General features: G+C 50.6%; 5 protein-coding genes across 5 annotated transcripts; 2 read left to right on the top strand and 3 right to left on the bottom strand.

Annotated features, from left to right (window-relative positions):
- Positions 1–84: 84 nt before the first annotated feature.
- On the top strand, positions 85–553 carry N7496_007285 (uncharacterized protein; the record flags this gene model as incomplete). The annotated part of the gene is made up of 3 exons (XM_056700214.1): positions 85–237; positions 321–379; positions 508–553. The coding sequence occupies 3 exons, from the start codon at positions 85–87 to the stop codon at positions 551–553; spliced, it is 258 nt and encodes an 85-aa protein (XP_056555627.1).
- Positions 554–1,171: 618 nt separating this feature from the next.
- Positions 1,172–1,779, bottom strand: cyn1 (putative cyanate hydratase; the record flags this gene model as incomplete). The annotated part of the gene is made up of 3 exons (XM_056700213.1): positions 1,172–1,193; positions 1,257–1,696; positions 1,759–1,779. 3 exons carry the CDS (start codon positions 1,777–1,779, stop codon positions 1,172–1,174), a joined length of 483 nt encoding a protein of 160 aa, XP_056555626.1.
- Positions 1,780–2,896: 1,117 nt separating this feature from the next.
- pld2 (putative phospholipase D (PLD)) lies at positions 2,897–6,734 on the top strand (the record flags this gene model as incomplete). The annotated part of the gene is made up of 4 exons (XM_056700212.1): positions 2,897–3,061; positions 3,112–3,526; positions 3,579–5,995; positions 6,048–6,734. 4 exons carry the CDS (start codon positions 2,897–2,899, stop codon positions 6,732–6,734), a joined length of 3,684 nt encoding a protein of 1,227 aa, XP_056555625.1.
- Positions 6,735–6,979: 245 nt separating this feature from the next.
- On the bottom strand, positions 6,980–8,812 carry N7496_007282 (glycoside hydrolase family 43 protein; the record flags this gene model as incomplete). The annotated part of the gene is made up of 4 exons (XM_056700211.1): positions 6,980–7,276; positions 7,338–8,288; positions 8,340–8,444; positions 8,489–8,812. The coding sequence occupies 4 exons, from the start codon at positions 8,810–8,812 to the stop codon at positions 6,980–6,982; spliced, it is 1,677 nt and encodes a 558-aa protein (XP_056555624.1).
- A 281-nt stretch (positions 8,813–9,093) lies between these two features.
- On the bottom strand, positions 9,094–11,289 carry N7496_007281 (uncharacterized protein; the record flags this gene model as incomplete). Its single annotated transcript, XM_056700210.1, has 3 exons — positions 9,094–10,101; positions 10,167–10,430; positions 10,489–11,289. 3 exons carry the CDS (start codon positions 11,287–11,289, stop codon positions 9,094–9,096), a joined length of 2,073 nt encoding a protein of 690 aa, XP_056555623.1.
- Between the last annotated feature and the right edge of the window lie 1,072 nt (positions 11,290–12,361).

Raw genomic sequence — 12,361 nt, 5'->3', positions numbered from 1 at the left:
TACCCAAAAAGCCCATCCCGCTTACCTTCAACCCCATATCTTATTCTCAATAATTCATCTCACTCAATTCCCAAATCCATCACAATGTTCGGCAACGGCCTCTTCAACTGGTTCTCCTCCTCCAAGCAGGAGCCCACCAACGGCGCTACCTGGGACGCGAACACTGCCTCCGTCCAAAACGAGCAGCCCACTAGCCCCGAGGCACCCTCCACTGAGCGCATTGTCGCTGAGCAGCCCGTAAGTAGTCGCCATGTCTCAAAATGAAATTCAGTCTATCAGTTTGGCCCTGTATTTGCTAATATCATGATTTGCAACTCTAGAACTCCGAGGAGAACATGAAGCTCCGTGGTGGCGGCGGTGGTGATGTCTGCTGCGGTGTGTAAGTGAATGGTTCCCGTTTATCAGATCTTCCATTCCATGCGGCCCCAGCCCGAGACGCAGAATACACTCTGTCACTGTCACAAAGTCATTGGGCGTATCATATGAGCATATACTGACATACACTAGCTGTGCCGGTCTCCTCTGCTTCGAGTGCTGTGAGGACTGCTGCTAAGCGACAGGTCCTGCATAGTCCTAACCACCGTGACTCGATAAATTGGATATGAAGGAGCATACCATGTTCCCACGCATTTGATGACCCGCCGCTGTGCATATTCCCTCGTTGAAGGGGAGATGAGGTAGCTAGATATGGATCTGTATACCATGGTGCTGAATCGGGCGCAATTCTGCGTGAGAGCTATTTATGCTCCTTCCATCCCTTTCAGTCACTTTTTCCCCCGAATAATACCATCTGCGACTCGAGATGCCCCGTTAATGTCATGACCTTGCTTTCCTATCTCCTCGCGTTCCTTTGATATCCTTGTGCCTTGTCTTTCCTTGCCCAGATAGCATAACTATATTGCGCATGAAATTGGAGTCAAGGCTGTTTTCAGTTAATCAATGCTACTGAATTTTGGACCATTATGTTCTCTCTAGAGCGTCGTGCGCAGTCTTTAAAACCTGTTTGCTTTGGCTGGGTTCATACTTGGGGCTCAGCTGTGGACGGGGAGCAGAGGGGAAAGTCCATTGATTTCTCTGTATAGATGGATATTATCTTGCCCTCTAGAAGCAAAGTATCAACACTTCATACCCTCAATCATTTCTCATATCCAGTCACATCTCAGTCGAGTTCCTAGAAACGCGAGAAGGGCAACCTGCAAGACTTAATCAGTAACCGGAATCCCCCTCCAAGTACACTTGGACAATGCAATACTTACCACTTTCCACGCAAAGTAATAACAGCCCAATTATTGCCATCCGCATCAGTCTCCTTCTCGACCTTAGTCGAAAAAGAAATCGCACTCATAATTCCATCCCCAAACTTCTCATTCAGCACCGCCTTATACGCATACCCATAATTCTGCACAATCTCGTACAAGCGATAGATCAGGGGCTCCTTGGGTGGCATCTCAACCGACTTGCCGCGATCTGGGAAGCCACTGAGCTGCTGTTCTAAAAGGGCATCGCTAATGCCCAGGACCTCGGATAGCTTCTGGATATCCTCCGGGGAAGCTTTAGCTTGGCCGTAGAAGATGGCAGCAACGGCGACCTCGTTACGGCCGATGTGCTGGGCGATTTGTTCGAAACTGAGCTGTTTGTTGGCTTTGGCTGCGAACAGGGTAGCTGAGGAAGCGGGGAGATTGGGATGTTGGGAGGTCTGGAGGTGATTATTAGTATAGAGGTTGTTGTTAGTCAGGAACTTAGGAAGGACGGGCATACATCGAGAGTGGCAAGAGACATGATGATTCAAGATTGAGGGGTAAGTAAAGATAAGTTTATTACTAGAGTGAAATTGAAGTTGAGATGAAGGAAAGATGAGGGAGCTCGTTGATCCTGTTTATCAGTTGATCGCATGGTTGCTACACTGATGCGGGGCAGATAAGGACCGGGTTATGCTGTGATGACGTGCGGGGAATTCTCCGCGGAGTACAGTCTCTACTCAGGGATTTGTTATCAGCAGTGATATTATTCAGTCTACTGTTGGTGAAAACTAGTAAGGTCGGTGATCAAGATCTGATAAGTATGACTCTTCTATCAGATAGCCTGCGGCAAACCCTCAGAAAAGGAAAGAAACCAGATGGAAGTATACGAGCCTACCAAGGTCCCGATGCAGCAGCCTTGCGAGATAATGGGTCTTTGAGAGTATAAAGCGTCACTCAATCCAATAATAATGAGAGATATGTAGCTATCTTCATTTTAGATTAGCGGTTTACACAAGAGATTTAAGATCCCCGGTATACCAGTTAAATAATCTTGGAGCGGTCGGCCATGTTTAAACGAGTGGGACTCGTAGGGCTGAGAAGCCAGAAACCGGACGCGGATATGCTGGACTGACCAAACATTGCACAATATACAGTAATTATACTAGATTTTTCGACCATGAAATTTCCACAATGATCTGGCAAGTGTGATACCCAATCTGGAACTTTTTAATAGTTCCATCTGATGATGCTCGTTCTCGGCCGTACTGATTTGCGTCAGGCGATCCGCGGCCACGTTGCATCCGGCCCCACTCTGCACGAGGCTACAAGCAACTTCTCTGTAAGAACTAAACAACACCATTGTACTTCGGTCAAGGAGGACATAGTGTGTCTGTCATACTCGAGGGCTCGCACCTCTCAGCTCAGCTCATCTCAGCCCAGCTCCACACCGACCACAATCCCAGAAATCACGGAGCCTAGCGACTGGTCCACCCGTCTCCGACACAGCCACGTCTCCCGTCTCCATCGTGGCTGGGCAGCGGGGCTATCCAAAGAGCTCTTAAAACAATCCCCCCCCCGCCCCCAGGCAACGTACTTTCCGCCGATCTTCTTTGCATTTTTGTTTTTCTTCCCTTTCTTTACACTCATCTGCCACAATGTCGCAGAATGATGATCTGGCCTATGGCCGCTACTACGAGTCGGAGCGTGGATCGGGTGATGGCTCTCGAGGTCTGAGCGATACCTTCAAGAAGTTCAAGGACACCTACAAGAGTCACTCTAAGCCCTCCGGTCAGGGATACAACCAGGGTGGTGCCCCCGGGGTAAGTGGGATTCTCACACTTATCTCACAGAGATTGTCTAACAAATTCAGTCGTCGCAACAGAACTACCAGGACCAGAGTCAAGCCCCCTACGGATATAGCCATGGTCAACAAGGTCAGCAAGGCCAACCGGATCAGCAGGGCCAACAACAATATTACTCGGGCCAGAACCCGCAGTACCAAGGACGTCCCCAGAAAGAAGACAAATTCGGTGGCTTCTTGGGCAAGATCCAAGGTACTGTGACAGATCTTGGTTCAGAGTTCGCCACTAAACTCGGAACCGCTATCGATCCACAGGCATACGCCCAGTATGGAGCTCCCAAGCCCACCACAGAGCACCGTTTCGGCAGCTTTGCTCCGCCTCGAGAACACAATGAGGTGAAACCGTACGTCGATGGCTGCTCCTATTTCTGGGCAGTATCCGTGGCGCTGGAGAATGCGCGCGAGTCCATCTGGATTCTTGACTGTGAGTGGCTGATCCCCCGGATGAACGCAATGTTAGGCTAACTGTTTACTAGGGTGGCTGTCCCCTGAACTCTACCTGAGAAGACCTCCAGCTGAGAATGAGAAATACCGACTGGACCGAATGCTGAAGGATGCCGCCGTTCGTGGCGTGCGCGTCAATATTATCGTTTACAAGGAGGTGACCCAGGCATTGACGCTTTCCTCAGCCCACACCAAGCATGCCCTGGAGGATCTTCACCCCAACATCGCGGTCTTCCGCCACCCAGACCATCTTCCTGATCGCCAGACGTTGGTATCTGATATCGCGCACTCCTTCCAGAACATGTCGCTCAGCTCCGCCAGCCTTTCGAAGATGTCCAAGGATACCTTGAAGGGCTTGTATGGCATGAACGACGATGTTATTCTATACTGGGCCCACCACGAGAAATTGTGCTTGATTGATGGCCAGATCGCTTTCATGGGCGGCCTGGATCTGTGCTTCGGCCGGTGGGATACCCATCAGCACGCAATTTCCGACGTGCACCCGTCCAACATCAACGACACCGTCTTCCCGGGCCAAGACTACAACAACTCCCGCGTTCTCGATTTCCAAAACGTGCCGGAGTGGGAGAAGAACCAGCTCGATCGCATGACCATGTCTCGCATGGGATGGTCGGATATTTCAATCGGATTGCGTGGTCCAGTTGTCGAAGACCTTCGACGCCATTTCGTGGAACGCTGGAACTTTATCTTTGACGGGAAATACCAGGTTCGTCAGAACTCTAGGTACACACGACTTGCGCTCTTTGGACAGCCTACTTCGTCGTCTGGACCACAGCCTGGTGCCCCGCAGCAGCCAGGCCAGTCCCAGGCGGGAGCTCCCAATCAGCCGCAGCAGCAGCCGCCGCAGCAACAGCAGGCATCAACTCCTCAATGGCAGAGCCAGCAGCCCGGTGCAACAAGTCAGCAACAGCAGGGATCGGCTCCCCAGTGGCAAGCTCAGTCCTCCACTGGAACACCAAGCTACCCTCCCCCTCCTACCCAGACATCTTCCAGCCCTCAGCCGCCACAATATCAGCAGCAGCAGCACAATACCTCATCATCGTATCAGTCTGGTAGCACACCAAGCTATCCTCCTCCTCCAGGCCAGTACTCGTCGGACCAGAGTCATCAGCAGCAGCCGCCGCACAGCCCTGCTCCATCTTACCAGGCGCATCACTCTGACAACACCCAGAACTACCAATCCGGCGCAAGCCACTCATCAACCCCCAATCAGCCATCGCCAAGCCAGTCGTCCCACCAGTACAGCTACACCGGTGATTCATTCCCCCCACCTCCCCCGGGCCCGCCACCAAGCCAGTCTTCTGCTAGTCAATCCTATCAACCTCAGCAGCAACAGACCCAAGCACCCTACTACGCTCCACCACCAAACCAGGCCTCTAGTGGTTCCACCCAGCAAACCCAGCAACAGAGTCAGACTCCCTACTACCCACCTCCACCGGGCCAGGAAGCTGCTCATTCCGCCACTCGTGGATTCGACGACTATCACCATGGAGGTGATCAGAGTCGGGGCTTCGCACCAAAGCGCTTCCGTGAGGATATCACGCAGTATGGCAATCAGCTTCGTGGCCAGTTGGCAGGTCAGATCCACCAGTATCAGGATCGACTTACCACCTACGGTCGTCCGCAATCGCAAAGCCGTGGCAACATGTCTTGCCAGATTGTTCGCAGCTGTGCTAAATGGAGCAACGGTAGCCCAGTCGAGCACTCAATTGCAGATGCATATGCTGCGATTATCAAGAACAGCCAGCATTTCGTGTACATCGAAAACCAGTTCTTCATCACGGCCACTGGGGATTCCCAGCACCCTGTGAAGAATAAGATTGGTGCTGCCATTGTCGAGCGTATTCTGCGCGCCGCTCGTGCTGGCCAGAAGTACAAGATTATTGTGGTCATTCCTTCTGTGCCTTGCTTCGCTGGCGACCTTCGTGATGATGAGACTCTTGGCACACGTGCTATCATGGAGTTCCAGTACAACTCAATCAACCGAGGCGGACACAGTATCATGGAACTGATTGCCAAGGAAGGTTTCAACCCCATGGAATACATCCGGTTCTACAACCTGCGCAACTATGATCGTATCAACAATGCCGGTCTTCTCTCTGCAGTTGAGCAGGAGAGCGGAGTTCACTACGAGGACGCCCGCAGACAGTTTGACCAGCAGACTGCCGGCCCTCTTGGTTATGCTCCCCCTCCTCCTGGACCTGGCGCTACACGCAGCGCATTTGATACGAGCGCTCCCTTCCAGCAGTACCAGCAAGCAGCCCAGCACCACAACGAGGGTAACAAGCCTGCTGGGTCTGCTCAATGGGACAGTGTCAGCTCTTGCTACATGCTGGGTGGACAGGATATCCGCAACGTGCCGTGGGACGGACACCCCGACGCCGAGATTGACGCATTTGTGAGCGAGGAGCTTTATGTTCACTCCAAGGTAAGCCTCAATAGCCTTAGCTACGTATTGAACGCCCACTCTAACAGTACAGGTTATGATTGCCGACGACCGCGTGGTCATCTGCGGCTCTGCAAACCTCAACGACCGCTCCCAGCTCGGCGACCACGATTCCGAAATCGCCGTCGTCATCGAGGACTTTACCCCTCTTCAGTCCACCATGAACGGTCAACCCTGGATGGCCAGCCGCTTCGCTGCCTCGCTCCGTCGCGAGCTATTCCGCAAGCACCTCGGCCTCCTTCCCCCGCAGGACTACAAGCGCCCCAACGCAAGCTTCGAGCCCCCAGGCGTCCCGGACCACTTCGATCTGGAATGCCCCGAAAGCAAGGTCGTTGCCGATCCGCTCGCAGACACCCTCCAAAGCCTGTGGAACTCGCGCGCCCACACCAACACCGAGGTCTTCCGCAAGGTCTTCCACGCTGTTCCCGATGATGCGGTGCGTAACTGGGCTACCTACAAGGAGTTCTACGAGTACTACTTCCACAAGGCGGACAAGGAGGCCGAGGGTAAGGATGGGCTTGGTCGTCCGCCGCGCTTCCAGTGGGGCCATGTCGTGCGTGATGATTTCGCACCCGGTGCCGAGGGCGCGAAGCAGGTTAAGGAGTTGTTGAGTCAGGTCAAGGGTACGCTGGTGGAGATGCCATTGATGTTCTTGATTGAGGAGGATATTGCGAAGGAGGGGATTACCTTGAATGAGTTGACCCAGCCGCTCTACACTTAGAGTGATGTGTCGTTTGACTGTTTATCGCGGAGAAGGCAAGAAATGATGTTTGCATTTGGCGAAGTATTTGTTAGCATGCCATCTTTTATGAATTGTTTCGAGTATATGAGAAATTGCCAATGACTAAAAATGTCTTTCAGAGTGATGGATAACTTATTTCTATCTATAGTTGCAGTAGTCATGCACATTGAATTTCGCATTTTCAAATAACTTTTAGTCTCAAGCCCGCGCCCACAATATGCTACTCAATCTGTCTCAGAGACAACCCTCCATTCCGCAAACTCAAAGTGCGCGGGCTCAAAACAGGGTCTGTCGTAAGCACCCTGTGCATAAATCGCGAAATGGGACCCGGTATTGGGTGATTCCTTTCCTGGTCGACGATGTGTCAATGCCTTGCTTGAGATTTCACCCAATTTGACAGGCTCAGCAGGCGTTGACTGTTTGTCAGTCTGTACCGAGAAGAATAGTTCGTATCGTGTAGGGTGGGCACGGATGAAAAGTTCGATGTCGCCGGATTCGAGAGGTAGTTGGTGTGTAAGTTCCTGGTTCAATTGTTTAGGGCACTGCTGCATGTGGATCGATCTCAAGTGAAAAAGAACGTACCTTAAACTTATCCTCTACCTCATCGTAACATCGTGATACCACCTCCAGCCCTGCCTTGTCCTCGTCAAAAGGCTTCCGAAGTCCGATGGAAGCATATGCAAATTGAGACCACCAAATAGCTGTCCCGGCTTCATGGCCGGCCTCCGTAGGCGCAAACTGAAACTTGACCTTCCATTCACCAGAGAATCCTGTCTGCTTTTGCAGCAGCATAGATGGACATTCAGAATCGTTAATACGATATGCGTTTCCATAGAGACTCAATGATCCTGGCTTCTCCGTCAAAGAGTAATCATTCTTCAAGGGCGTTCGCAGATGATACCAGCCAAGCTGGAGTGTTGACTCTTGGAAATTGTCCCTCCATACCTGTGGCTGCGCTTGAAGTTGCATGCCCTCGGTCTGCATTTGGAGACTGATAGGCTTGCGACTGTTGACAATTGGCCAACCATCAATCCATTCAACCGGGCTCATAAAGGTCTCGCGACCAAGTTGTGAGAGCAGTTCGGACTTTTCACCCTGGGGTCGAACTCCCAAGAACACGGCGAACCATTTCCCGTTCGGGGTTTCGATGAAATCCAAATGTCCCGTGTTCCGGATTGAAGGATCGTCGCCGTTGAAGATCACTGGGTTGACGGTTCCCTCGGGACCTTCCTCCCACGGTCCAAATGGTCCAGTAGTACTGCGGAAAATCCACTGCTGGTGACCTTCATCGGTGCCACCCTCGGCTGTGCTGAGATAGTAGTAACCGTCCTTTTTAAAGATGTGAGGTCCCTCTGCAATTCCAAGACCGAAGTTTGACAGACGATTCCATTTGACGGGTCCCAGGCACCGACCAGTAGCGAGGTCTATTTGTGCAGTGAAAATTGCCAATCCGAGGCCGTGCTTTTTCACTCTGGGGTCGGTGATCATGTTAACGGCGGAAAAGTATACCTTGCCATCGTCGTCGAAGAAGAGCTTTGCAGTGAATTAGAATCTTAGTCGGCATTGTGATAGCTGACTACTTACATCTTGGTCAATTCCAGGGACGTCGAAAAAGGTGGGATCGGACCAGGAAGACGAGTCCCAGATGTTTGTGGTGGAGACGTAGAATCCACGAGGGATGACAATATCCTGCAAGCCTGTTAATCTTCTTCCATAGTGAAAACGGAAAATACCAGAGGGAAGCTAACCCATTCCTTAGGGCGGAACCGATGTGTACATCCTACGGACACATAGAAGCGCCCTTCGTGGTAACGAATTGTAGGTGCCCACAGGCCACCGGAGGGCTCAGTCGTGCGCATATTGATTTGCGAATGCCTCGTGATGACATGGCCAATAAGTTCCCATTGCAACAGGTCTTTGCTGTGGTAGACCGGGATCCCGGGATAGTACTCAAATGTCGAAGTCACGAGGAAGTAATCATCGTTTACCAGACAGATCGAAGGATCCGGGTTAAAGCCGGGAATGATGGGGTTTTTGAAGGCCCCGCTGGACGACATGTTGGCGCTGCAATCTGTATAGATCGAGAAGTCTGGTGTCTTGATTCTCCAGCCTTAGATTTTATTCGAAAAGACAACAGGACGATTCTGCCAGGTGTTGTGCCACTTTGATGGTGTCTTCTTTCCATCCGTTCTCTATTTGAAGCCACGATTGGGGGGCAAAAAGGGAAGACAAAGTGGAGTGGGTTGGTGTGGAGTGGGTTGATGTGGAGGTGGACGAGCTCGGCTTGGTGGAGAGTGGACTTGCCGAACCCATTCTGCCCACGTCCATGGATAACCTCCTAATTAACTGGCTCGGTGAGAAGCCGGTCGAGAATCTCTCCAAAAGACGCTGCGAGCCGAACGCAGGTAACGGTACGCAAACCATCTCGGGCACCTGCAACTTGATCCAAAAGCAAATTCACAACTTGCGATGAATCCCCAGCACTCAATTGATTACCATCATCATCACCGTCAAGTTCAGCTTGAGGAAGATCTGAAGTCCTTGGGTCATTCAGATGCAAGGTCATTATATCGCAACTTCCGAACCGAGATATAGCCCAACTGATGAGGCCGCCCATGAATAAAGAGACCGCTAACTCGAACCCACTCCTCTGGGCGTCGCCAGCAGTAATTGCTTCATGGGCTGCATTCAACATTTGACTATTACAGGCAAATATATTCTGAGCTCTCTCTTTTTGGAGCCAATTGCGCAGTGACTGCATAGCTAGTCCAATATCCGCATCGGAGCCCGATCTGCCTGCAACGATGTGGAGGTCCGAGAAATTGAGATGAATTGCCAAATTGGCCAGATGATAGAGGAGAATTCCCGAGAAGGTTTTTGAACTTCGATCCGTAGAATCGGCTTGCGAGCCATCTCCGTAGAAGGAGGCCCAATTTAGTAGGCAGCGCTCTAGCCAATTCCGACGCTCTTGTAGTGTAGCTCCGATATTCTCTGGTGCCAAGGAAACAGGGGAGGTAACTAGCCCGGTTGGATTAAGCATGCAAATGGTCTGCCGCCACTCGAAGATATGTGTATGCAGGACGTAGGCATAAAGAGTCTTGCAAAAATCATCCAATGCTGGAAATGGTAAGACCCCGGGTATTTCGTTGTGTAAGAGGATTGTCGTCAATGTAGTGAGGAAATACGTGCTTGGGGGAATCTCCGCCGGCCCAAGAAGAGCCTTCCAGGCCCAGGCAGTTGGTGCGTTCCAGAAGATTCCCGAACAAGGTAATGCAGCATTGACAGTCTCGGCCTTGCTGATGTATGGTTGGCGTTGGAAAAGGGCTGCCACTTGGCAGTCCAACAGCTAGAGACAGATGTTATCAGACGGTGCCCACCATGTTGGTTTCTTGATCTGCAGAAGAGACTTACATATATGCAAAGCCCGAGCCTTTTCTTTTGTTCAATATTGATCCACTTTGACCATGCGTCGCCGAATCGGCTCCGATTCTGTCTCGACGGCATCTGAGGAGAGGTGTTTTGTTTCACTCGACAATCTAATAGCTGAAGCCGTCGGCAGTAAACTGCCAACTCACCACGATCACACTCGGCACGTTCGTATGCTACTTTTTGACCCACCCACATGGCGGAAAGCGAGACAAACAGGAAAGCCAGAAGGTTTTCGAGTGAACACAGCTGCGAAATAATCGTTAACTTGAATCATCACAGGCCTGCTGGAGGGATAGTATCTTACGTAGCTATTATCTCTTTCCTGCATCAATTTAATCGACATTCTCGTTCTTTCAAGGTAAGTCAAAGCAAACTTGCCTTGATTAGATTCCGAGTAGCATGATCCCACAATCGCCATGGCTAGCAAGAGGTTCGGTGAAGCATCATTTGGGTTGAATGTAGGGATGTGCAACACGGGGAATCGAGGTTGAACATGGGCGAAAAAGAGCTGATGGAAGTAGGAAATAGTGGATAATGAAGGGAATGATTGCGCATATTTTCCCTTTTCATTGCAAAAGCCCTCAAGAAGAGGCGCAGTAACGGTATCCACCATCGTCTTATGAATTTCCTTTGAGAGCGGAACACTCACATTCGATCGTTCTAGGTTTGTAACAACCGCGTTATTGATTTCATCAATATCAACGTACGCAGCTGGTCCTGAGGTTTCGATTGGGTGCGTTCGAGACGACCATCCTTGATGTCCAACGTCTTGTAAATCATTCGACCCTACAGGATGTTGATCCTCGTTTTCGCGGTGGTTGAAACTCGAATGATCGAGTGGTATTGTAGCACTCATTTCTTCGTGACTGTGCATAAAGTCCAACGGACTATGGGTAGATGCGTCGTTGGATAAGAAGTCCAGAGTCCACCCAAGATTGACATCCGGCAAACCTTCACCGTAAAATGGCCACTGCAAGTCCCAGTCTCGTAATTCGGTTTGATCGGATGAGAAAGTAGGACGATCAGTTACACTACTTGATAAATCCACTGATCTTGAGACTGGACTATGAGATTCGCCTTGCAGGTTTGACGGAAGGTTTCTCATTGTGGTTGTCTCTGATCTTCGGTCTCTTTGTTCTGTGGTCCCATTGTTTGAAATTTGTCGACCAGGAAAGGCCTCTGGGGCATGCCCGCTGGGACTCGAGTCATAAGAAATTCGATCTGGATCGACTCGAGAAATAGTTGCACCATTTTCGTGAACTCTTCTATGTCTGGTTAAAAGATCGCTAATGCGTCGAAGTCAGAACCTTCTCGTCTCGGAAAAATTTGTGGTATCAAGCCTCACCTTCTCGTAAACCGGCTGGAACACTGCAAACAAGCATATGGTTTGCTATTCCCGTCATCTTTCGTATCGTACCAGTTAGCATTATCTCTCTCAATATTGGATCAAAATGGCCTCGATTGACCGAAAGTGGGTCTTACGTGCTGATCGCTGATGTCTGACAAGATTTTCGCGACGGGAATAGGACTTTGGGCATTGCGTGCATCTGTGCGTTGTTGGAGTCGAATGCTTCTCCATTGGATCGGAGCAACCAACAATCTCAAGTGGAGTACAACTTGTTTCAGTTTCGCAAGAATGCTGAGGGAGTTTGACGGTGGACGTTATGGAGGACTAGGGGGAAAGTGGAGGTGGAGTGAAGGGTGGAGGTGGACGGCACGTGTTGTTCGGATCCGGCTCCCGAGGCCCAAGTAGATCCACCATCCAATAGTTACAAAAAAGAGATTATGCGGCTTTCGACGGCTTGACAAGAGTCGCACGAAATCTCAAGCTGCTTCTTGCATGTTAATATCGTCTTTTTTCTATACTTTCCTTCTTTAGATCTTTTTCGCGAGGTGTCTACGACATGCCGGATATCGAATCTTTATCATCAGCCAACGGCTTAGAGTTGAGGTCTCATTACAGAGATTTGTTGCCTCATCTGTCTCTAGAAGAAAAAGTTTCCCTGCTGTCGGGCGTCAGTTTCACAAGTACTGCTGGAATAGGTCGGCTTGGTATACCCTTCTTAAAGGTCAGTATGCAACTATACTATTCAGAGATACACTAGAGCTAATAAGATATACATGTGACCAGGTCAGCGACTCCATTAATGGTGTTCGCGGCTCTCAATCACACCTAG

This window comes from Penicillium cataractarum (genome assembly GCF_028827025.1).
Source record: "Penicillium cataractarum strain IBT 29864 chromosome Unknown utg000005l, whole genome shotgun sequence".
Taxonomy (NCBI): Eukaryota; Fungi; Ascomycota; class Eurotiomycetes; order Eurotiales; family Aspergillaceae; genus Penicillium; species Penicillium cataractarum.
This window is presented reverse-complemented; position numbering and strand designations above follow the sequence as displayed.